The sequence below is a fragment of the Erinaceus europaeus genome, chromosome 5 (genome assembly GCF_950295315.1).
Source record: "Erinaceus europaeus chromosome 5, mEriEur2.1, whole genome shotgun sequence".
In the NCBI taxonomy this organism is placed as follows: Eukaryota; Metazoa; Chordata; class Mammalia; order Eulipotyphla; family Erinaceidae; genus Erinaceus; species Erinaceus europaeus.
In genome coordinates, this window is record NC_080166.1 from 131,753,937 (window position 1) to 131,776,315 (window position 22,379).

Below are 22,379 nucleotides of genomic sequence, written 5' to 3' on the forward strand. Positions count from 1 at the left end.
TTATACATTTTTCTTCTAGACATTATTCCTATAGTAGAAAATTGTAGAGTTCTTCTTTTAACAATCACTGCAAAAAATAGAGTCTCCATAAACTCCCGGTCGGCAGGCTGTGAGTGATGAGAGAGAAACATCACTGATACTCGACAGCCAGTCACCTGAGCTGTTGCATGAGATGGCAGACGTTGTAAGGGCTGTAAAACTCTGTGCACGAATGGCAGTCTAGTGGGTCCACCCTTCCTGTGGATGAGAAAGAAGAGCCCAAGAGCAGTGACACTTTCAAATATTAAAACTTGCTGCAGTCCGTGAGCCCGCTCAATGGTTAGCACGGAAGTCAAGCGGCCTTTTTCTTAGGGGCACGTCGTCGGAGCCGGGCAGCACCTACTAAGTGAAGACTCGGCTTTTCTCCCATAGATCCCTGCGAGTTGGACCAACCCCTCCGGCAAATACCACATCGGCATAAAAAATGGCTACGATTTCTATCCCAAGGCGCTCAAGGAAAGAATACAGGTAAGCCACGCTTCAGTATCGGTACCATGCCTTCTTCCTCAAGTTCTGTTCTTACTGAAGACGTGTCTTTCCCCGTAAAAGCTCACTATCAGTCCTTTAGAGTTTGTGAGGCTTTTAAACATTGGCGGCTTGAGGAGTCTGACCCATGTAACATTGCCCATTTGAAATCAGGGTTGCTAATCTTGGGTACACAGATAAGTGAGCTCAGAGAGCTCAGAGAGCCTGAATACACGAACTTGTATTCAAACCTCCATGCATGTGTACCTGTTTCATTGATTTTGTTTGTTTGTTTGAAGACTTCCCTTTTATTTCATTTATTGGATAGAGACAGGGAAGGGAGAGGTAAAAAGGAAGAGCGAACCCCTGCAGGTGGGGGTTGGGGGCTTGAACCTGGGGCCTTGCACGCTCTGACATGTGTGTTCAACTGGGTCTACCACCACCCAGCCCCTCCTTTCAGTGGATTTTTGAAAGACATTTTTTAGCTTCAAAAAAAAAAAAGACCAAAAACCCCACACACTTAACATGAATTTCACACTGCCATGTTTTTCATATTCCTCCTGTTTCATGATGAGCGTTCATGTTTCTTACTGTTTAACTAGCCTCCTTGATCCATGTTAGTCATCATCGAGAGCTAAGGAAAGGGTTGCTCAGCCCCCAGTACTGGGACGATAGCAAGCGCAGGTCTGTCAGGAGAGAGAGATCAGAGTTGTAAATCGAGAGATGAGAGAAGCCGCTTCAGCCCACCTTTCCAGGGTGGTGGAGATAGTCCCTGTCCCCAGTGGAGGCCAGCTGTTCCAAGTAACTGCTGTGGCCCAACATGTGGCTGCGTGACGGAGGAACCGACTGAATTCAGTTTTGATGTGATACTTTGTAAGACTTAGGTCAAAGCAGCAACAGGTGGCTCCTGAACCGTGTCTGACTGTGGAGGTAGCTGTAGCAGTGGTGGCCAGTGCGGGTCCCGGTTCAGCTGTGAAGCAAGAGGCAGTTCTTGAGTGTCGGTCTGAGTGGTGAGACCCGCGGGCCTCTTCAAATTACCGTGATGCCACTTGCTGCATAGACCTTGGGAATTCATGTAGCACATGTGTGTGTGTGCGAGTCTGCTCATGCTAAATAATTCATATATACATATACACACAATCATATATATGAATATTGAAACATGAACTCAGGGACCTGTGTGTGCACAGTTCCATTGGGCTGCCTCTCAAGCCAAAATGTTTTGCTTGCTTGCTTTTCTATCTTTCTTTCTTTCTTTCTCTTTCTTTCTTTCTTCCCCTTTTCCTTTATTTCTTCAAATGATCGTGATGCCACTTGCTCCATAAACCTTGTGAAGTCATGTAACATGTGCATGACTTTTTTTCCTAGCAGAAGGGTGGTAGGGGGGAGACACCACTGTACTGTTCTGTCATTCATGGAGTCTCGTGCCCGCGCCCCCCCCCCCCCCCCCCCCGCCCAGGTGCTGTCTGTAGGGCTGGGGCCCAGGACCTCCCACAGCAGGGTCTGCCAGGTGAGCTGTATCCTAGCGCCCTGGCAGTCTGATTTCTGGATGGAAGACTTGGGTTGAAGTGTACTACTAGGAGCGTGAGTTTGTCTTGTGAAGACCTTATGTATTGAGTCATCTCACCTGTCAGCTGGAGAAAATAGCCGTTATTATCTATTCGATGAAGCCCATGGGTTATTTTGAGCCCTAGGAGATAAAATATGAAAGCATTCCTTGGATAGTGTCTGATTTAACCAATAGTGATTGTGCTTCTTTTTTCCCCTAACGTATCAGTTGATGTGCTGATACATGGGAAGTGGTTCCGCTCTGTACTGTCTAATACCGGAAGTGGTTCCGCTCTGTACTGTTTAATACCGGCTGCTGCTAGTACCACGGGGCTAGTCGGCACTTGGAATGGAGCTGATCCAAACTGATAAGGGCTGTGAGTGTAATATACACAGGATTTTAAGATTTCGTCTGGGGCAGGGGGCCAGGCAGTAGCACAGCAAGTTAAGTACATGTGGCGCAAAGTGCACGGATTGGCATAAGGATCTCGGTTAGAGCCCCCAGCTCCCCACCTGCAGTGGGGTCGCTTCACAGGCAGTGAAGCAGGTCTGCAGGTGTCTGTCTTTCCCCATATCTGTCTTCCCCTCCCTTCTCAATTTCTCTCTGTCCTATCCAACAACGACAGGAATAACAACAATAACAGCAACAACAAGGGAAACAAAAGGGGAAAAAATGGCCTCCAGGAGCAGTGGATTCTTAGTGCAGACACCAAGCCCCAGTGATAACCCTGGAGGCAAAAAAAAAAAAAGATTTGGTCTGAAAAAAGCTGTAAAGCCTATCTTTAACTTTTTTTTTTAATTTTTTTAAATTTATTTCTTGGATAGAGACAGCCAGAAATTGAGAGGAGGAGGGAAGCTAGAGAAGGAGAAAGACAGAGAGATACCTGCAGACCTGTTTCACCACTCAAAAAGCTTTCCCCTTGCAAGTGGGGACCAGGGATTCGAACCCGGGTCCTTGTGTACTATAGCATGTGCACTCAACCAGGTGCGCCACTATCTGGCCCCTATCTTTAACTTTTTTAAAATTTATTATTTATTTATTTATAATTTTTTTTTTTTTTTTTACATCTGCAGACCTGCTTCACTGCCTGTGAAGTGACTCCCCTGCAGGTTGGGAGCCGGGGGCTCAAACCGGGATCCTTATGCTGGTCCTTGCTCTTTGTGCCACGTGTGCTTAACCGCTGCGCTACCGCCGGACTCCCGACATTTTTTATTTTATTTTATCTTTTTCCCTTTTGTTGTCCTTGTTTATCGTTGTTATTGTCATTATTGTCGTTGTTGTTGGATAGGACAGAGAAATCGAGAGAGGAAGGGAAGACAGATGGGGAGAGAAAGACAGACATACACCTGCAGACCTGTTTCACCGCCAGCCTTGCACTTGGCCATTTCCCGATTCTGTAGACTCAGAATGCAGGCTCTCCTCTTACTCCAGAGCAGTGCCTCACCTGGCAGGCACTGGTTCTTCTTAGAGAAGGAAAGGGTTGCAATTAGGGCACGTGGTGCATATGAATACGTTTGGATGAGGTTGGTAAACTTGTTTTCTTAAACCCTATGTTTAGTGAATTAGCTTGCTTAAAATACATACATACATATACACATACACACATATACACATATATATGGTTAATTAATGAGAGAAGGAGAAGAAAAGAAAGAGAAACCCGAGCATGCCTCTGGCACATGCCTTGCCAGGGACTGAGCTCGGATCCCCATGCTTGAGAGTCCAGAGCTCCCTCGACTGACACCTCCCAGGCTGTAAGTCCATTAGCTTTTAATAGTTGATTCATTGCTTTTCCACCATCTCAGTGTAACCAAGTATTTACTAACGTCACGATTAACTCTTCTATCTTTACAGAAAGAACGGAAGGAAAAGATCTGGGACCCTGCCCACAGAGTGGCCCTTGCAGAAGCCTGCAGAAAACAGGAAGAGTTTGATGTTGCCAACAGCTGCCCTTCTCAGGTTTGTGCTAGTTTCTAACTATATTTGCAGACTTAGGAGATACGGGTCACCTTGGAGTGCTTACCTTACCATGTGTGAGGAACTGGGGTTAAGTCCCAGCACCACAGTGAGCTCAAATGGTGGTGCAGTGCTGTGGTGTCTTATCTGTCTCTCCCCGTGTCTCTCCTACTCCCCACCTCATGCCCTTAAAAATTATCTGGAATTGAGAGAGAGAGAGAGAGAGAGAGAGAGAGAGAGAGTTTGTGTGTGTGTGTGTCCACTGGATGTGGTGGAATAGCTCACGTTGGAAGCCCCAGGGAAAAAGGAAAAACAAAATATATTCCCTGTTACCAAAGAATTTTTAGAGAAATAATTATTTTCCCGCTTGGGTTTTAAGTTTACTAACCTTTTTATTCTTAGTTATTCTGAAGCCAGCATAAAGCTTAGCAGGTATTTATCAAATTTGAAATTCTGATGGAAAGACAATGCACTTCGGTAGAAGCACAGAGACCCCCTGTCCTCAGGCATGGTGTAAGCGCTGCATCTGAGCACCTCGGGCCCCTGTTCTGCCCCTCCATGTCGCATGTATATGTTTTCTGTGAGAGCTGCAGAAAGAAGGTAGAGCCGAGAGCTAGTGCTGGGGATTGAACTTGAGACCTCAGAACCTCAGGTCTCAGTCTTTTTTGCAGAACCATCATGCTGTCTCCTCTGCCCCCCTTTTTTAGAATTCCTTTATGAGGTGAAAGTGACATGCAGAAACGTTTCGGTAACCATAAGAGAGGGAGCAGAGCTTTTCATTATCCAGTTAATTATATTTTCTATAGGAAAGCGTATGTAATCATCTTTTCTTTAAGAAGGTGTAAGTGTTGACAGAATTAAAATGAAGCATGAAAAACCAGTGACTCGGAGTATCCGCACTCATGGAGAGCAGCCCAGTGTGGTAGGCAGAGAAAGCGGCCTCAGGTTCAGTATAGGACTGCTCATTCTGCCCGTCACACTGGCTGCTCAGCTCACGTGTGCACAGTCAGGAACACAGTGTGTGTGAACTTAGCAAATCCTCAAAGAGTGAGGGGATTTTTATTTATTTATTTATTTTTACTGACATTCTTAAGAAACAGATTTCAAGGTGGGAATAGTCCTGATACAAAGATGTGCACGGTAGGGAAATCGCAGATCGGAGACCACAGGCGTGCGTCTCTGCCAAATGATATCACCAGCCAGTGTGGGAGCGCCGTAGTGTGAGTGGATGAGAAACGGAATATATAGCTCGTGTCTTGGTGATGCTTAACATGGTGATTGATATCTGCTTCATTCAGATTGTATAGACAGAAAAAGAAGGCGTACTTAGGTTTTTGGGATTTTTAAAAAATTTTGTTGTGTTTTTGTTTTCAGGATAAAAAGACTGCTGCAGGGTTATATTGTATCTTCTGTGGTCTTTTAATACAAGTTTTTAAATAGCATACAATATACTAACATTACCGTATTTTCAAATTGATTAGGCAAATAAGCTAATCAAGGAAGAGCTTCAAACGCAAGTGGAATTGCTGAATTCGTTTGAGAAAAAGTACAGTGATCCCGGCCCTGTGTATGACTGCTTGGTTTGGCATGACGGCGAAACCTGGAGGTAAACTTTGGTGTTTAGATCTTGACTGAAAAACGTTTCCATCTCTTGTGCACAACATTGAAACCCTCAGCGCTAGCCACAGATTTAGCGAGTGTGACATTAATGTCACTCAGCATAGCTGTTTGAGAGTGAAGCTGGCTTTGCTGTAGTTTTGAAGAAAGCTTTTGAACTTTGTAGTTTTTCTGGACAGCACACTTGACTCCTGCTGTATTCAAAGAAGTGTATTTCATTAGCCGGATCGTAACTCTAACCAGGTGCTATCAGGCTGACCACTGGGCATGTGGACATGTTTCTGGTTGAATCTAGGCAGTTTGGAAAGTGATTGCAGGAGTCAGTGGGCGGACTACAGATACACTCAGCACAGTGGAGAGTTGGTTGAACATCAGGAGTGGGGACACGGTGGCTGCGTTGAAGGGACACAGCCCAGTGGGTGAGGGCTCACCTTTCCGTTGGAATCCTGCTTGTGTGGCCTTGACACTTTGGTCCTTGCCAAGCCTGTTTCCTTTCTGTCAGTTGGGATGAGGATAACACCTGGAGTCGTTGTGAAAATCAAACCTGTCATTTTTACATGCAGCAGGTGCTCAAAGCTCTTGCTGCTCCTCCTGTGTTTACTGATGACAGTGGTGATGGTCTCGAGTTCTGTCACAAGCGTTTTTCAGTTTGTTCCTTGGTGCATTGTCCATTGCAGATACATTTCTGGGCTTGACTACTAGTGGGTCTTCTTGAGTTACTATCTGTGTAACAGTAGATATGTTCTTAATACATATCATCTAGACATGTGCTTGTTTTTAGGGCACCTGCAGTTAATCTGGGGCCCCGCCATGGGGCTAGAGACCAATGATTACCTTATAGCTTCAGGCTTTACTTATTTGCAAAGAATCGTTTTTGAAACTGTGGCAAATGCCGACTGACTATTTTTACATGTGTTTTTTTAGACAACTCTTGATTTACTGTTGTATATATTGTTATTATGATGATGATGATGATGATTTTTTAAAAATATTTATTTTATTTATTTATTCCCTTTTGTTGCCCTTGTTGTTTTTTATTGTTGTAGTTGTTATTGTTGTTGTCATTGTTGTTGGATAGGACAGAGAGAAACGGAGAGAGGAGGGGAAGACAGAGAGGAGGAGAGAAAGATAGACACCTGCAGACCTCCTTCACCGCCTGTGAAGTGACTCCCCTGCAGGTGGGGAGCCGGGGTTCGAACCAGGATCCTTATGCTGGTCCTTGTGCTTTGCGCCACCTGCGCTTAACCCGCTGCGCTACCGCCCGACTCCCGATTATTATTTTTTATGAGTGAGAGCTACAAAGAGACCAGAGCACTGTTCAGCTCTGCCTTGTAGTGCTGGGGATTGAACTTGGGACCGTGGGGCCTCATGCTTGACCAGCTTTTTCAGAACCATTATGCTGTCTTCCCAGGCCTTGTACTCTTTTTTTTAAACTGTCGTTTTACTTGGTAATGCCTGCTCATAAAAAAAAAAAAAAAAAAAAAAATCCGGGGGTTGGGCGGTAACTCAGCGGGTTAAGCACGCATGGTGTGAAGCAAAAGGACCGGCGTAAGGATCCCGGTTTGAACCCCGGCTCCCCACCTGCAGGGGAGTCACTCACAGGCGGTAAAGCATGTCTGTAGGTGTCTGTCTTTTTCTCCCCCTCTCTGTCTACCCCTCCTCTCTCCATTTCTCTCTGTCCTATCCAACAATGACAACAATAATAAAACAAAACAAAAAAAATAAGGGCAACAAAAGGGAACATTAACAATTTTTAAAATCCATGAAAGAAACAACATAGCATTTTTCTAGTATGCAAATATCTTTTCCCAGCCACTAGATTGCCTTTCTTTTTCATTTTTAAATTTGTGATTAATAGTAGTTTACAAGATAGGTTACAGAGTCTAGTCCCACACCACACCCACCACCAGAGTTCTGTGTCTGCACCCTCCCACCTCCCAAAGATAACCACCAGAGTTCCCACAAAGTCTTAGTAAGTTTTGTTATTATTACCTTATTTGGGAGAGAGACATCATCAGCACTGCTCAGCTCTAGCTTATGGTGTGGCTGGGGATTGAACCTGGGACTGCAATGCCTCAGGCATGTAAGCCTTGAACATAAACATTATGCTGTCTCCCCAGCCCTTTTTGTTCCTGTTTACGTGTTTGTTTTACAAGTTCATGTGTATTTGTTCTCTTTCATCTCTTATTTTGCTGGCGTCATCACCTCCAGTTCCATCCACTTTATCCCAAAGGACACATTATCATCTCTTTAATTGCAAAGTGTAGTATTCCACGGAAATAGACCATTTGTTTTCCTGGTAAAGAATCCTTAATTTGTTACTGTGCCGGTGGCTTCTTTTGCTGTGTGGTCCAGTTATCTGACTCTGGTCTCCTGAAACGTCTTATCTACTGGCATTACCCTTCGTGGCACTTTACAGTTCCCAGTCTCACAGCCAGACCTCTAATCTATTTTGAATGCATTTCTGTATACAGACCTGAAGAGAGACCCAGTGTCACTCTTGCATGTGGCTGTGCATTTTCCCCAGTACCATTTTTTGAAGAGCTATTTTATTTTCTCTGTTGTATAGTTGTTGCTATTTTGTCATAGATTATCTGTGTGTGTGTTTGTGTGTGTATTTGTTTATGGGCTGTCGCTTCTCTATTTTACTGACTCATCTGTCTTTATTCGAATACCACAGTGTTAATTCCCACACAACATAGGAGGGCTTTCCTCCCACAGATGTACCAACTTGTGTCTGGCACTGACTACATAGGATTTTCAGTTGAATGAGAATTTCCTGCCCCTTCTGAGGCTGAAAGTGTTAAGGAAATACTTAGGTAGTATAACATTTGAATACACGGAACACCAAGTAGTATTAATGTATTTTTGTGTGTCTTGCGGGGTGTTTTTGATATGTGTATATGCAGACGTGCACATTGTAAAATATCATAGAAATTTAGAACTAGTGTTCATAATAGTGAAGTTCCTCACATACGTAGTACAGCCAAGTTTAGATTGGCTAGTGTTGTGATAGGTGGGTCCAGTCTGTCCTATAGAATGGAGTTCAGGGTCAGGATGGCCAGGGTGTCAGGGCTGTCAGTGTGTGTTTCTAAAATTATTCCATGGTCTATAAGGCATTGGCAAAGCAAGTGATAATACTGGAATGGTCTGCAGGCAGCTCCTTTGAGATACCTTTTACAGTGTTTGTATTTATTGGAAATAAAATTTCATCAAATCCTAAATTAAAATCCAAAATCAACAGTTCACGTTTTAGAAAACTGTATACTCTGAAAATGCATCAGAATCACATTCATGTTCTGTTAGAAGTAATCTGCTTCTGTATGAAAATATATCTCCCTTAGGGCTTCACTTTTTTCCACCCCATTTTGGACTCAGACCCAGAATTTTTGAGGAAACGCTTAAAAAAATATTACACATTACCATGGTTAATCTAGGAATTGCAGCGTTGTGATTTCCGAAATGCCAACTATTTGTGATGGGAGGTGAAGTATGTGTTGACTTGTGTCAGGCTCTGATTTTCAAAGAACGCCGAGTCTGCCCTCCCCCCATGTAGGTCCACTTATGGTTAAGGCCACGTCCCTACACTTTAACTGGTCCTCTCATGTGACTGGATTCTTCATTCTGCATCAGGATGTGCAGTGGCAAACTTCCTCGCCATGCTAGCGTGAGGCTGCCTCTTTCCGGGCGCATACTCTCTGGGTTGGAGAGAACATGAACGGAGCCAGCTTGGGCTGCTACGTACTCAGCAACACGAGAGAGATGACCCAGGAACAGAGTGGTGGCAAGGCAATGCAATTCTTTATTGATCCGGGAGCCCAGGCTTTTGAAGGTCGGACCCGGAAGTGGCAAGTCAGAAACGGAAATGGCTTGACATGGTTTGGAAAGGGGCGGAGAAAGGCAAAAGGGGGCTGGGAAAGGTAACTTCCTTAGCAACTGTTGCGAGGGTTTTAAACTGGTAGGATTAATAATACCCTGCAGGGTCTTGAGGGTAGAAAGAAGATAGATCAAATGGAATGGAATGGGTGGAGAATCTTTCAGGCAAAACAATGATTATGTAGATAGGCCATAGTGTCAGGAATGCAGGGTGGCTTAATGTTTTAAGGACTGGCAGGCTCCTGGAGGCAGAAAAATGCAGGGTGCTTTGTGAGGCAGGGAGTCTGGTAAGACGAGGCAAATCTTGGGGAGTCGTGTCCCTCCTTGCTCAGCCTGTCAGTAGAGAGAGAGATTGACAGGATGGATGTCCCCTCAAGTCAAGCCCTGCCAAGCTCAAGCGCATCCTCACAATCTCCCGACACTTCCTATCCCTCAGCAGGAAAACCTGGCTGAAAGAAACCGGCTACAGAGGGTTACACACAAAGTGGTTTCTTTTCAGTGATTTTGACTTTGTCATCTCAGGTTTCCTTTGAAGTTTTGGTAAAACTGGATGATTCTTTCCATAGGAAACTGGACAGAGGACTGTAATGAGGGCCTGCAAAGTGGCTCACTTGGATAGTGCACTTGGTTGACATGCACAAGACCCGTGTATAAGCCCAGTGCGTAGTGCTTGTGTGCCCTCTCCCTCCCTCTCCCTCTCCCTCCCTCTCCCTCCCTCTCCTTCTCCCTCTCCTTCTCCCTCTCCTTCTCCCTCTCCTTCTCCCTCTCCTTCTCCCTCTCCTTCTCCCTCTCCTTCTCCCTCTCCTTCTCCTTCTCCTTCTCCCTCTCTCCTCCTCCTTCTCCCTCTCCTTCTCCCTCTCCTTCTCTCTTTCCATCTGAAAAAGTTGATCCCAAGCACTGAAGCCCTAGCGACAAACAAAACTACATGGAAACAACCCAGGGATCTTTAACCCTGTGCTCCCACATTCACACATGGACACGTCTCCTGTTGGTGAGCCTTGTTTTCATCCCCCTGTGTTGAAACAGCTGCCTACTCCTGGTGAAATCAGTGATGACCTAGTTTAATGTGGTGTTCAGATTTCTCACTCACTTCATGTTGATGGCAATTAGGAGAAACTGGTCTGTGCAGTATGTCAGTCAGTGTATTTGTCGTGAGAATTTTGGGAGATGGTGATTCTTTCTTTTCTTCATTTGCAAGTATTTGAGTACATTCTTTGTGTCGGGTAGGCTCTACAGGGGCTGAGCCCATCAGGGAAACACTAGGCAAGACTTCAGTGCAGAATCCGCACAGGTTAGCTAAGAAAGGGAGCTGAAGGCAGGAAAAAGATCTAGAAGATGATGGTTAGAATTTTATGGGCTGGTGGACTGGGGGAGACGGTGTCCACCGAATGGGGAGCAAACTGCTCTGACAGATGTAGAGGGTTTGGTTATGCACAGTTCCCCTGTTAACCTCAGTCCTGTTTCCTTTTGCTAGAAGGCTTGTTTCTTTCATTTTCCCCCTAAGTGCTTAGTTTACTGTACCTTGCTCTATTGTCTTTTGAAATGCTGTGAATCATTTTTAGAAACATTGGCTAATGTATACATAAAAGTGAACCAAGGATTTTAAACGGTTGTACTTAATGAAATGAGATATAGTATTAATAGTAATGCCCTCTGTTTTATACTGATAGGGGTTTTCACTCATTCTAGCAAATGTTCAGATAATTACGACTATCTTTAATAATGAGCATTTAATTGATGGTTTTTATTTCATTTGAATTGTTTGCAGTGGGTGTTCTAAAAATAAAAGACTATGAAATGTGGAAAAAACAAACTGATAACTATAGAGAAAATGTTTTCTATGAAAAGTGTGTCTTAGGCTGTTTTAACTGTATAAGCAGAGGTTGATATATTTCACTTCATTTCAAGGAGCTATTGAATTCCTGAAGTCAGTTCTGAAAGAAATAGGAGAAACAAGGCCTCAATGATGTGTCAGTATCATTGTCAACCAGTCTAAAGTTCTAGGCCAAGGTTTGGTCTAATTCTTTAGGTAGTTGCCTGGTTTTCTGCAACTGGAGATTCGCAATAAACAGTGATGCTAAAGCTTGATGTGTACGGCCTCATTAAGAGCTTTGAACTGCCTTCTCTCGTGTCCTGCTGACTGTGAGCCAGGAAGCTCAAGCAGGCAGTGCCTGTGTCTGCTGTGAGGGAAGCAGAAAGAATCACGAGGAGATGTCTGAGAAATGATGTTACGTGAGTCTTTGAAAAGTCTTGAAAGAGATCAGCTTCACTGATTGCTCTACTCTCAATTTCCAGAGCTTGCATCGATTCAAACGAAGATGGGGACTTGAGTAAATCTGCCGTGCTGAGAACCTACAAGGAAGCCCAAGAATACGGCTCTTTCGGCACAGCTGAGATGCTGAATTACTCTGTAAACATATATGATGATGGAAACCTGCTCTCCATTGTGACCAGCGGAGGTATTCTTTGATAATTACAGATAAATCTGCCAAATAATCAGAGGCCACATGCCCCAGTAGTCCGGCACAGTCCTACAGAGATGTTAGTCTGCAGAGTCCAAGTAAGAAACAAGGCCTGGGATAAGATGGGTGTGATCTGATTCCCTGGCAAAGTGTTGCTTTCCCACAGTCAGAACCAACCAAGAATACACACGGGTGCAAACTTCAGAACGCCTCCGGCGTAAATTAATCCTGTCAGGAGTTACTTTACCTCCAAATATTAACTCTTGGTAAATTTCTTGGTGAGTCAGAGGGTTCAGTAAAACAGACTGTCACTACACCTGTCTGTGTCATTTCAAATGCTTACATATCTAAATACCCAGCGAAGAACAGGGCTTTTTTTTTTCCTGATAAGACTGTTATTCATAGTGTGAAATATTACACAGCAATCAGATCAGCATATACCTAGGTATAAATCTATCTCAGATCCGTCTAATGGAAGAATTGAGTTCTAATTCACATGTGCGTATGCCCAGCAAGCTGTCGGCCTCAGCATGATGCTGAATGTGCCGTGTGCCCCTCTAGTTGATCCAGCCCTGCCTGCGTCCCCAGTTACTAGCCAAGTTGCATCCTGTGGCTGGATCGCTCTGCATGTCCCACAGCTCTGTGTAAGGGGAACTAAAAGGCGCTCCGTGTTTGCCCATGTCATGACTATGAACAGCTTACACCTTACTGTTGAGTAGTGAGTTCAGCATGGCGTCACCGTGGTGTGGCTCTTCTCATATTGATGGGCACTCGGATGGAGCCAACGTTTGTGTGCAAGTCTGTGTGGAAACATAGAGCTGGTTGGATGTGGTAGGTTCCTACTATCTCCTTGCAGAACTCTTCAGCCGTTCTGCGCAGTGCCTCCTCCAGCAGCGTGAGTCCCAGAAGCTCTGTGTCCTCTTCCGCATGTGCTGTGGGCAGTCTGTTTAATTGATGAGAAAAGGCAGAATAGGTGTTGCTTCTTGTCGCTTTGCTCAGCGACATTATTACAGATACTCTCACCTTCGTGACCCCACATTTCACCGGCAGTGGACAGGGCGGAGGGCAGCTTAGCAGAGCAGTGCCTGTAGTTCAGGGGACTGGTAGTTGCTGTCAGCTACCCAGGGGAGAGTGTTTTTGTCTGCTTTTATCCCAGTGATATTTTGGTCAATAAAAAAATGCAGACTTGCATATTTATGTGTGAACATGTCAATGTTTACATACATAGACAAATAGATAGCCTGCTAATACACACATTGAGCTGGACATCTGCAGCTTCAGCTCTGAGGAAACACGTTGGCATTTCTCCCCGTTTGTCTGCAGGCGCTCACGGCACACATGTTGCTAGCATTGCCGCTGGGCACTTCCCAGAGGAACCGGAGCGGAATGGGGTAGCGCCCGGTGCTCAGATTCTTTCAATCAAGATCGGTGACACAAGACTAAGCACAATGGAAACAGGCACGGGTCTGATAAGAGCAGTGAGTGTTCATGACTGACTGGTGAGCTTTGCTGTCAGGAGGATATTGGAGCACTACTGGCTCTGGGTTCACCAAGGATTCAGTGCTCCCTGGGTGTGCAAAACATCCTTTTCTAAAAGCAGAAATAAAGTTAATTTTATTAAAATCTCTTACGAAAGCTTTAAGATACTTTCAAAGAGAAGTCTAAAAGGCCTCTTGAGCAAGCTTGCTCCATTAGCCTAAAAATAAGTTAGCTGATACTCTGTTTATTTTTCATATGTAAACTTCACTTTAATGATTTTGCAGTTTAAGGGCATTCCCTCTTGCCCTGGCCCTGTTTATTTCTTTGTTGCTACTTTTATTGACTGCTTGCTAAATTCTTTGCCCTTGCTGTCTCTTTCATCAACCATATGCTTGGAAATAACTTTTAAAGATCTAGATTTGAACTAGAATACAACTGGATAATAATCTTTGGGATTCCATGACTTGAATTTTCTGGTTAATCTGTCTCTGTCAACTCTGTTCTTTTAATAGATGATAGAAGTTATAAACCATAAGTGTGATCTTGTCAACTACAGCTATGGAGAAGCAACTCACTGGCCCAACTCTGGGTGAGTAGCCTCTGACCTTTGACCACTGTCACCTGTGGTCTGGACAGGTGAAGAGTCTGGAGTATTTTTTCAGAACGGGCGGCATATCTGGACTGGAAGGGAACAGTCCCTGTGGTTCCATAGTGGCTCTGTGTCTCCAGACCTCTAGCTCCCATCCCAGCGTCTGGTCTGTGACGTCATTACATCATGCTCCCCTGCCTCCCACCCCCACCCCACTAGCCTGCACAGATCTCTCTCTTTCTTGGATGGCCCCACAGAGGATCTCCCAGACGTCACACTGTCCCTTGAACATTTTCTACTGTCCACTGTGTTTGTCTTTCACGCCCATGTGACCGACCACTCAACACTTCTTTATCTCCTCTGTCACCCTCAGCCACCTTCCCTGTGTTTCCTCCCTGGATGTCTTCACTTCTCTATTTCCCAGAAAGAGCACGTAAAGAGGAGCCCTGCCTGTTGTGGCTAGCCCTGCTTCACTCTCTCTGCCCCTTCTCATGGAAGGAAAGATACGCCAGGAAGGACCTTCCTATCCTGGGACATCCCCCTTCTTCCTGGAATATTGTCACTACATAAATAAGGACACGTGTCCGCCAGCTTGAAAACTCACGAATCAGCAAGCCTTGGCATTCAGCCTGCTCTCACCTGCTTTCCGCCCACCCCTCCTGTGGGTTTGGCCATATCTCACTGTCCTAAAGATGCGGCCATCTTGCCCCCTCCAGCCACCTGGAGCTCCTGACCCCACCGCTTCCCCTGCTTTAGGATAGCCCTGCCCCCACCTTCATTTTACCTCCTCTCTTTCTTTCCCACTAACTCGAGCTTGAAATTACCTTCTTGCGAGTTTACACTTGCTTGTTGATCACCTACTCCTCCAAGCCTTCCAGACAGCTGCCCACCCAATTTCTTTTTTTCTTCTTTATTTTATTTATTTATTTGCTGGATAGAGACAGAGAGAAACTATGGGGAGAGTGGGGAGACACAGAAGCCTATAGCTCTGCTTCACCAAGTGCAAGGGTTCCTCCTGCAGGTGGGGACTGGGGGCTTGAACCTCGGTCCTTGCACATGTGCGCTCGCCTAGATGCGCCACCATTTCCTCTTGTTGTCTAACTTTTTCTCTCTTATTCAGCCCCTGTATTCAACACTCTTATTGTTTGCTGTCCAGCTCAAACCAGACTTTTTCATATTGAGTGGAAATAGAAGTGACTCCAGCTGCCCTGCATCCCATAATCAGTGAAAACCTTTCAGTATTTTCCTTCAGTCCTTTGGTGGTTTACCTACCCACATTGAATCAGTTTTGTGTCTAGTGTTTCCCACGTTGGTACAACCTAGATGAGTTTTAGAGCAGTGAGGAACGTACACATCTCTCTCCCTCCCTCCCTCACTTACTCCGCCCCAACTGTGGGGTGTCACTGGCGCTGTGTTTTCCCCAAACTGACTCAGAGTGTCCAGGTGTCGTGAGCACTCCGGGAATAGAGGAGAATTTCCAGTGTGGGGGTCTGTGGACTGATGCTCACGTGCCCCTCTGTGTATATCCCACTGTTGGAAAGCCATGTCTTATGCCAGTCGTATCTCTAAATATTTTCACAGCATACGGCTTGAAAAGTGGGTCAGTCTTAGTATGTTCAGGGCCCCGCTCTCTTCCCTTCAGGAGAATTTGTGATGTCATCAGTGAGGCAGTCTGGAAGCACAACATCATATACGTCTCAAGTGCTGGGAACAATGGCCCCTGCCTCTCGACGGTTGGTTGTCCAGGTGGGACTACGTCCAGTGTGATAGGTGAGTTGCCTGCTTGATTAAACGGGCTTGTTGGGAGAAACCAGCAAGCAAGCTCAGTGTACCCAGTGCTGATTGTATTCCTGCTGTGTGCAAGTATCAGGAGCCTTTACCCTCTGGAAACAAGTCTCTTGGGAAACTGCTATATGAAATTTACATTTAAAAAAAAAATGCTTTCCTATTTATGCTGGGAGTATGGACCCATGATTAGTGTGGGGAGCAGAAGGTGGGAGTTCTGGCTTCTGTAACTGCTTCTCTGCTGGACATGGGCGTTGCCAGTTCGACCCATACTCCCAGCCTCTTTCTATCTTTCCAGAGTGGGGCGGAGCTCTACAGAGGTGAGGTTCTGGGATACATTGGTGAGGTCGTCTGCTCAGGGAAGTCAGGTTGGCATCACGGTTAACATCTGCAACTTGGTGGCTGAAAAAGCAATAAGACAGAACAGAACAAATTGTTTAGTCACCAGGGACCTAAAGGCAGGGATGGAGTTGACTATGGTTCTCTAGACTGGAGCCACTGCTTTAATGAAAGTACAGGCAATCATGCTTAGAATCACAAGGTTACTTCTGACTTGAGACTTCGGGACAGCGTAGGAATGAGGAAGTCCTCAGTAGGCAGAAATGGTCAAAGAAAGAGCTTGCCACACTGAGCAACATAAAGATACTTGCTTCATTTTTAAAAAATACTTATTTATTTCCTTTTTGATGCCCTTGTTTTTATTGTTGTTGTAGTTATTGTTGTTGTTATTGATGTCGTTGTTGGATAGGACAGAGAGAAATGGAGAGAGGAGGGGAAGACAGAGGGGGAGAGAAAGACAGACACCTGTAGACCTGCTTCACCGCCTGTGAAGTGACTCCCCTGCAGGTGGGGAGCCGGGGGCTCAAACCGGGATCCTTACTCCGGTCCCTGTGCTTTGCGCCACATGTGCTTAACCCGCTGCACTACCGCCCGCCTCCCACTGGCTTCATTTTTACATAACAGTATACAGCTGGTTATTTATTTATACTGTCCTCCTTCAGTTTCTTTGGATATCATAGAGGTAAATATAGATGGAAGCAGCTTTATTGGTGTAAAAAAAAAAAATGGCTGAGACCCATTTGTTTACATAGGAGATTTTTATTTTTTTGCCAAACAGCATCATTTACTCGGGTGGGTTGGGTGCCTGCCCTACCATCCCCTACAGCCATTTCTTGTTGGAGAGGAAGAGAGAAGGAGCACTGCTTTAGCCCTTGTGAAGGTTCCCCCCGGAGGTGGAGACCAGAGGTTTGAACCTGGGTCCTAGTGATCGGTAACATGTGCAGCAATGCTCTCAGGCTAAGTAGCACTCAGTCCCTATGTGAGAGATTTTCCTCACACTCTTTGTTCTTTGGGATATGAAGTAATAATCTATTTCACTCTGATCTAGTAGCAAATCAAACTGAGGAGCAGTCACAGTGAGAAAATAATAAAATGTGGAAAATGTGGCCTGGGAGGTGGTGCAGTGGATACAGAAAATAATAGAAACTTCCAGCACGGAGAGGGTGTGGGGCAAAGGAACCCTCCTACACTGCTGGTGGGAATGTCAATTGGTCCAACTGCTGTGGAGAACAGTCTGGAGAACTTTCAGAAGTCTAGAAATGGACCTACCCTATGATCCTGCAATTCCTCCCCTGGGGATAGACCTAAGGAACCCAACATATCCATCCAAAAAGATCTGTGTACAACTATGTTCTTGGCAGCACAATTTGTAATAGCAAAAACCTGGAAGCAGCCCAGGTGTCCAACAACAGATGAGTGGCTGAGCAAGTTGTGGTATATATACACAATGGAATACTACTCAGCTGTAAAAAATGGTGACTTCACCGTTTTTAGCCCATCTTGGATGGACCTTGAAAAAAATCATGTTGAGTGAAATAAGTCAGAAACAGAAGGATGAATATGGGATTATCTCACTCTCAGGCAGAAGTTGAAAAACAAAATCATAAAAGAAAACACAAGTAGAACCTGAAATGGAATTGGCGTATCGCACCAAAGTAAAAGACTCTGGGGCGGGTGGGTGGGGAGAATACAGGTCCAAGAAGGATTCAGAGGACCTAGTGGGGGTTGTATTGTTATATGGGAAACTGGGGAATGTTATGCATGTACAAACTATTGTGCTTACTATTAAATGTGAAACATTAATTCCCCAATAAAAAAATAAAAAAGCTTCCAGCACTTAAACTTGCGCTTCATCGTGGCTGCTCCGGACATGCAGCAGCAACGGCAGGCAGCAGCTGAGATGCTGGCTCCTTGCAGCACTGTCTTGAGGACGAGGAGACTATTATCGGGGGGGCTTTGGACACAGAGGTCTTCTCAAGCCGAAGACCAGCCAGCTAATTCCTTTGTTTTAATAACGTTAGATCTGTATTTTATCGTAAAACGCAGTCTTCCCTCTTCCTTTTTCATATATACACATAACTAGGCACTTTGCTATATTTAAGTTGTGCAATCGTCCTAGGAGACACAGACTTTGACGTCCAGAAGTAAATGCCCAGCTGCTGTGGTGCCTGGTGTATCGCATCTGCCTTGAGGATGTTTTCTCTTCCCATTTTACGAGAGACAGCTGTGGTGTGAGGCGGTCAAGGACCGCCCGGGGCCTCGCCCCAGTGAGGAGTGGGTTTTGCCGTCGAAGTTAAGGCTCACGTGTTTATCCTGCTGCTCTTGATGCCATGCGTCCCACAGGTGTTGGTGCTTACGTTTCTCCTGACATGATGGTTGCCGAGTACTCCCTCAGAGAGAAACTACCCGCCAATCAGTACACGTGGTCTTCTAGAGGCCCCAGGTAAGTAGAGAAGAGTGGCTCAGGGCACAAGTGTGCAGGCTCGGCTAAGCCTGCTTGGAGGGGAGGGGGCAGCATTCTGATCTGTTTACCAGTTCTTTCCGTTAGCTTTCATTTCCCCAGCATTTTTACTTAAACATTTCTCACCTCAAGCGAAAAGGTCAGTAAGCTTCGCCTTCTCCATGCTGCCATCCACCACTTTGGAGAAGTCGGGTTAAACAGATTTGGTTATCTTCAGTGCAGCCTTCTTTGATGTGATTTTGTTGTTTACACTTTGACGAGACAAAAACCACAAGCTTTTGGGAAGCAGCTCAGTGAAAGGCCGTTTGCTTGTGTTCCCGGTCTGGCTGGCCATTTTCCTGTTTCACTTTGTCTTGTTCTGCCAAGCAAACCATGGCTGCTGCTTTTTTTTTTTTTCCATAGCAACACTAAGTGCTAATTTTTACACTTGCTAATTTTGTGTGGCTCACAGTACTTTTATAAATACCCAGTGGCCCTTGGCGGTGAAAAGGTTGCCCACTTTGTGTTACACTTTTTGGACTACAGCCACAGAGGGCAAGTCCCATTTAGTCAGTGAAGCTGTTTCTTCTCGGAATCAATTAATCTTCCCAGATATTTATTATCTTTGTGTAATCCTTCACTGTGCCACCAGAGGGAACAGGCCCTTTCTGTAAATAAAGTCTGTCTTAGTTCGTCCGTCCCTTTTTTGTCCTCGTTGGAGTTAATCTTGAGAGGGAGTGAACATCCAGCTCAGTTCGGGAAGTACCTGAGTTCAGAGTGCCACAATTAGATCAGAAGCAGAAGCAAAGGTTCCCCTGAGGAGGTAGTGGTGGAGTTGGCCTTCAGGGGAGATTGAAGAAGGAATTTCTTCAGTGTGAGAACAGCACAGAACCACAACAAGCAGATTGTAGTGCAGAGTCTTCGTGGAAATCACTACTTGGAATTGCATCAAATGTGAGAATGCTGAATTTAATCCTCTGAGATAAAGGTATCTCCTGTCTTCTCTAGGTAACTTAATTGAATTTTATTACTGGACAGGGTGTAAAATATAAAGCATTAACTCACGGAAGTATTTTCCATAGTCCTTTTTTTTAATTGCAGAATTTTCTTTTTTAAATTTTTTAATTATCTTTATTTATTTATTTAATAGAGACAGCCAGAAATTGAGAAAGAAGGGGGTGATAGAGAAGGAGAGAGACACCTGTAGCCCTGCTTCACCACTTGCAAAGCTTTCCCTCTGCAGGTGGGGTCCAGGGGCTCAAACCTGGATCCTTGCACATTGTAATGTGCGCTCAACGAGGTGTACCACCACCCGCCCCCCCAGTACTTTTTATTTATTAGTGATTTAGTAATAATTAACAAGCATTTGTAAGATAGCAGGGTTACAGCTCCATACAGTTCCCACCACCAGAGTCCTATATGCCATCCTCTCCATTGGAAGCCTTCCTGTTCTTTATCCCTGTGGGAGTATGGACCAGAGATCTTTATGGGGTGCAGAAGGTGGAGTTCTGGCTCTGTAATTGCTTCTCCACTGGACATGGGCGTTGGCAGGTAGATCCATACTCCCAGCCTGTTTCCATCTTTCCCTAGTGGGGCAGGACTGTGGAGAGGTGGGGCTCCAGGGTACATTGCAAAGTCATCTCTCCAGTGAAGTCAGGTTGGTATCATGGTAGCATGTGCAACTTGATGAAAAAATATTAAGATATAAAGCAGAACAAATAGTTTAATAATCAGACATCTAAAGGTAAGATCATTATTAAATCAGTTAACAGAAAGAAAAAAATGGCCTGCCTAAGAGTATGGATCCACCTGCCAGCACCCATGTCCAGTGGAGAAGCAATTGCAGGCACCAGCCCTCCCACCTTCAGCACCCCATAAACATCTTTGGTCCATACTCCCAGAGGAACAGAGACTAGGGAAGCTTCCAGTGGAGGGAGGTCTGGCTTCTGTAATTGCTTCTCCGCTGGACATGGACATTGGCAGGTGGATCCATACCCCCAGGCTGTTTATGTCTTTTCCCTAGTGGGGCAGGGCTCTGGAGAGGTAGAGTTCTGGATGTATTGGAGAGGTTCACGGTGTTGGGTATTTTTTGTGTGTGGTTTTTTTTTTTTTTTTTTTTTTGGCCTCCAGGCTGGGGCTTGGTGCCTGCGCTAGGAAGCCACTGCTCCTGGAGGCCATTTTTCCCATTTTGTTGCCCTTGTGTTTGTTGTACCATAGTGCTTTTTAAACAATCGTCTTTATCAGAATTAACCATCAGACAACAGAATTTACTTCACTTCCTTGTATTTATAAGTACTCCATCCTTCTTGGAAATGGATTTTCAAATATCTCCTCTGTGCTTTGAGTTTTTATTGCATATGTGTTTTAGAAGAAAAGCATCATTCATTTTATTAAGGAAACTTGTAACAAGACTTCCAGAAGGAATATGCAGGATTTATGTAAGGAACATGCTAATGAGACTTATTAACATCCCATAACCCATTTTTAGAATTCTAATTCAGACTCAGAAATGCTTTATGGGAAGTCACATTAACAGACACAAGACAGAAGTAGAGTGGACAGTAGGCAGAGGCGTTCATCTTGTCTCATAATAAATACAGTCGATGCCTTTGGCCTCTCACTTATAAGGAGACACACACACACACACACACACTTTGTTTATTTAAGGAGAAAGAAACAGCTGCATAGAAATGAAACCGGTTGTCGAAGTTTCCCCCGGTGATTCCAACATCTGCACGTGGACCTTGGCACCATACCGCAATTTATTTGACTGCTGTCTTCCCCTGAAGACTCATGTTTGTCCCATTTTCAGCATGCTAAGCAACCTGTAATGGCTTTTCTTTCAGTGCCGACGGGGCCCTCGGCGTGAGCATCAGCGCACCGGGAGGAGCCATCGCGTCTGTTCCTAACTGGACGTTGCGAGGGACCCAGCTAATGAATGGGACGTCGATGTCGTCTCCCAACGCCTGTGGAGGCATCGCCCTGGTGCTGTCAGGCAAGGACATGACTTGGCACTCTCCTTGGCTGCCCTGCGGCTGCTGGACACCCAGTGAAGAGACAGAGCGCTCCGCATGCGCTCTGTCCCATTTACTACTAGCCTTGAGGAGAAAGCGGGCAGAACCAGCAGAATTTGGAGTGTAGCATTTTTATAGTTCACATCGGTCCTGGTTCTAAAAAATCTGTGACTGATCTAGAAAGTTAAGAAAGTAGATTATGAGTCCCAGAAAATGGCACTGTTTGTAGAATAAAAAATGTCAGCTAGAAGTTGTAAAGAAACTAACCCCTCAGCTTATTACAAAGAGGTGGTTTTGTCTTCCTGAGTTCTCACGGCCGTGAATGATCTGTATGTGGATCCCTCCGGTCAGCAAATGCATTTCACTGGCAGTCAACTGACGATGAGTATCAGGCGTTATTTTAGCTCGAACTGAACTCGTGAACAAAACCCTCAAAAATACTTGCCCACACGGAGTTGGTTATAGTTGGGAGAGACTGAGAGGAAAAGGGAAATGAGCTCAGACTGCATGTCAGAAGTGATGATTGTTGCAGGGCAGCAAGGTCGTGTAAAAGGGGGGAGAGGGTGTGAAGTGACTGCCGAGCTGGGTGTATGACCATCCTGTGGCAGAGTGTGGCATTGGCTAGGACCCAGAGGTCAACCCAGGCTCTTCTTGTAGACATCCGGCACGGAACTGGCCGTCCATTTAACCCCTGCTCTCTCCACCCTCATTTCAAGTTCTGTTGAAGCTCACCAACTGGTTGATAGTCAGCTGGACCGAGCGTGCTCTG

At 45.2% G+C, this 22,379-nt stretch overlaps 1 protein-coding gene across 2 annotated transcripts in view; it reads left to right on the forward strand.

Annotated features, from left to right (window-relative positions):
- Positions 1-22,379, forward strand: part of TPP2 (tripeptidyl peptidase 2) — a 71,681-nt gene that overhangs the window by 13,885 nt on the left and 35,417 nt on the right. For both annotated transcript variants that reach the window (XM_060191831.1, XM_060191832.1), the window contains exons 3-11: positions 412-507; positions 3,908-4,012; positions 5,491-5,615; positions 11,798-11,961; positions 13,288-13,442; positions 13,956-14,032; positions 15,675-15,802; positions 18,500-18,599; positions 21,443-21,591. In XM_060191831.1, the coding sequence (XP_060047814.1) occupies positions 412-507; positions 3,908-4,012; positions 5,491-5,615; positions 11,798-11,961; positions 13,288-13,442; positions 13,956-14,032; positions 15,675-15,802; positions 18,500-18,599; positions 21,443-21,591 (1,099 nt within the window). The remainder of the gene's footprint in view (positions 1-411; positions 508-3,907; positions 4,013-5,490; positions 5,616-11,797; positions 11,962-13,287; positions 13,443-13,955; positions 14,033-15,674; positions 15,803-18,499; positions 18,600-21,442; positions 21,592-22,379) is intronic.